The sequence below is a fragment of the Sinocyclocheilus anshuiensis genome, unplaced genomic scaffold (assembly GCF_001515605.1).
Source record: "Sinocyclocheilus anshuiensis isolate Anshui unplaced genomic scaffold, SAMN03320099.WGS_v1.1 scaffold241, whole genome shotgun sequence".
In the NCBI taxonomy this organism is placed as follows: domain Eukaryota; kingdom Metazoa; phylum Chordata; class Actinopteri; order Cypriniformes; family Cyprinidae; genus Sinocyclocheilus; species Sinocyclocheilus anshuiensis.
In genome coordinates this window covers 150,402-152,901 of record NW_015540865.1, presented here as the reverse complement: position 1 = coordinate 152,901, position 2,500 = coordinate 150,402, and the positions used below count along the sequence as shown (strand labels likewise).

At 42.0% G+C, this 2,500-nt stretch overlaps 2 protein-coding genes across 2 annotated transcripts in view; both read left to right on the top strand.

Annotated features, from left to right (window-relative positions):
• Positions 1-447, top strand: part of dydc2 (DPY30 domain containing 2) — a 4,746-nt gene extending 4,299 nt beyond the window's left edge. The window contains exon 8 of the mRNA XM_016485596.1: positions 233-447. Within this exon, the coding sequence (XP_016341082.1) occupies positions 233-253 (21 nt within the window). The 3' untranslated portion in view covers positions 254-447. The remainder of the gene's footprint in view (positions 1-232) is intronic.
• A 1,078-nt stretch (positions 448-1,525) lies between these two features.
• LOC107688037 (redox-regulatory protein FAM213A) overlaps positions 1,526-2,500 on the top strand; it is a 7,309-nt gene continuing 6,334 nt past the window's right edge. The window contains exon 1 of the mRNA XM_074187002.1: positions 1,526-1,891. Within this exon, the coding sequence (XP_074043103.1) occupies positions 1,747-1,891 (145 nt within the window). The 5' untranslated portion in view covers positions 1,526-1,746. The remainder of the gene's footprint in view (positions 1,892-2,500) is intronic.

The following is a 2,500-nucleotide window of genomic DNA, read 5'->3' as shown; positions in this document are numbered from 1 at the left end:
TGTACATGCATACTGTATATACAGTGTATATGTGCATATGCATGTATGTGCGAGCGCTGTGACAACTGTGTGACGTTTTCAATACTGTGTGTGTGTTTTGTGGTTTTGTGAGTAGAGTTTTGAGAAATTGAGGCATAGTTTCAAAAACTGTAAGCATTTTTTTTTTTTAAACTGTAACATTTTTGATATGTGCTCTGAACTGTGTGTGTGTGTGTGTGTGTTTCACGTGCAGGAGGAAGAGGATGGAGCCTAAACGCCAACATGATGTGTGTTTCACATTCATCTTTGCTACTGCTCACTTAAATCTCATGGATATTGATATTAAATTATATTCATGTTTACTGAACTTTTCTGTTGTTTTTTATGTTACATAATTAGTGTTTGTCAAGTCAGTCTTCATTAGTACTAATGCTGATAGTGATGTGATGTGATGTGATGTGATGAAACATCTAACCAAAACACCTTAGCAACTTTCTAGAACATTTTAGCAACCGGCTAGAACACCTTAGCAACCATCCAAACTGCCTTAGCAACTGCCCAGAACACCTTAGCAACCACTGAGAACTCTCTAGCAACCTCCCAAAGTGCCTAAGCAACTATCCAGAACACCTTAGCTACCACCACTAATGCCCTAGTAACCACCCAGTAACTTTGAAGAACACCATAGCAACTACCCAGAATGCCTAAGCAACTACCCAATACACCTTAGCAACCACCCAGAAGGCCTTAGTTAGCAACTGTCCAAACTGCCATAGCAACCACCCACAACACCTTAGGAACCACCCAGAATGCCTTAGCAACTACCAGAATGCCTTGACAACTACACACAATGCCTTAGCAACCACCTAGAATGTCTTAACAACCACCCACACCACCTTAGCAACCATCCAGAATGCCCTGGCGACCATCCAGAATGCTCTAGCAACCACCCATAACACCCTAGCAACCACTCAGAACACCATAGCAACCACCCACCACCCAGACTGCCTGAGCAACTACCCAGAACATCTTAGTAACCACCCCTAATGCCCTAGCAACCACCCAGCAATTTTGTGGAACACCATAGCAGCTACCCAATTCCTCAGCAGCAACCCAGAAGGCCTTAGCAACCATCCAAACGGCCTTAGCAACCACCTACAACACCTTAGCAACCACCCAGAACAACGTAGCAACGACCCAGACTGCCTAAGCAACTACCCAGAACAACGTAGCAACCACCCTTAATGCCCTAGCAACCACCCAGCAACTTCACAGAAGACCATAGCAACCACCCAGAATGCCTTAGCAGCCACCCAAAACACACAATTTGCTATTCTGTTGAGTTTTTAATCAAGTTACTCCAAATTAAGTTTGAGATATTTAGGAAAAATGGGTCTTAAATATCTTTTTGGTTTCTATTTTAAATTTTAGTAACTAAGGTATGGTTTTCTTCATGACAATAGTCAATGAAGCAGGCATGACATTTTAATAAAATTCCTCAGAAACCCTGAGCGGCTGTTCTGGTTCATTAGCAGCATGATTAGCTGTAATCGGTGTGAGAAATCAGTGCAGAAAGAAGGAATGTTTGTGGGAACAGAGGTCAATCTCCTCCCAGCTTACACAATGACTGGATCCAGATCAACATTCACAGCCGCTGAGCTCCATAAAGACCTCGTGAGCTGCTGAACACTGATCATCATATCACACACACACACACACACACACACACGTCTGGAGACCCTCAGAAGCTCCTTCAGCTCTGCTGCGATGGAGCTGGTGACCTGCGCCGTCAGCTCTCTCGGTCTGACCGTCATCGAGGCGTTACGATCTTTCACTGAGCTGTTTCTCACACAGCCTCTGTGCGCAGAGCTCTCTCATCTGGGTGAGACCGACCTCAGAACACTGGACGGAGGTGAGTGATGCCAAAAACGGGTTTTTAGTGGATGTATGCAGTTCACACAGAATCACATGAACTATCAACTTCATTCACTAACTAACCACAAACACACACAATACTGACTGTCTTCATCTTTAACATCTACTGATTCAGCATTTCAAACCTACAAACACCTGTCTGTCAAATGTTCTGATTGTAAAGTGTGTTTGTCCATCTTTATTCACAATAAATGACACTTGATTTGATTTTTTAAATCTAATGAATGACATTCAGACATTTTTAGGTGTGACGAGTGTGAAAATACTTTTTGAGGATCATTAAGAAAATAAGAAAAATATAGTGAAAGTTCAGCGCTGAAAAAATAGTGAATTTGTTTTATTCCTTTTTTGGCATAAATCTCACTATATTTAGATTCTCTGAAAGCAAGCTATTGTTTTATGTTCAGTTTTGCATTTCGGGTTAATGTATCTTATTTGGATGTTTTATTGGCAAACGAGGCAAAGATCTTGTTTAAAAACAGGATTATTTCGCAAAGTCTGACAGATTTCTCCCTCCACGGCTGCTGATGTAACCGTCTCATGACTCTCTGATTACAAAACGCATTGATTTGTCCCTGATGTCCTG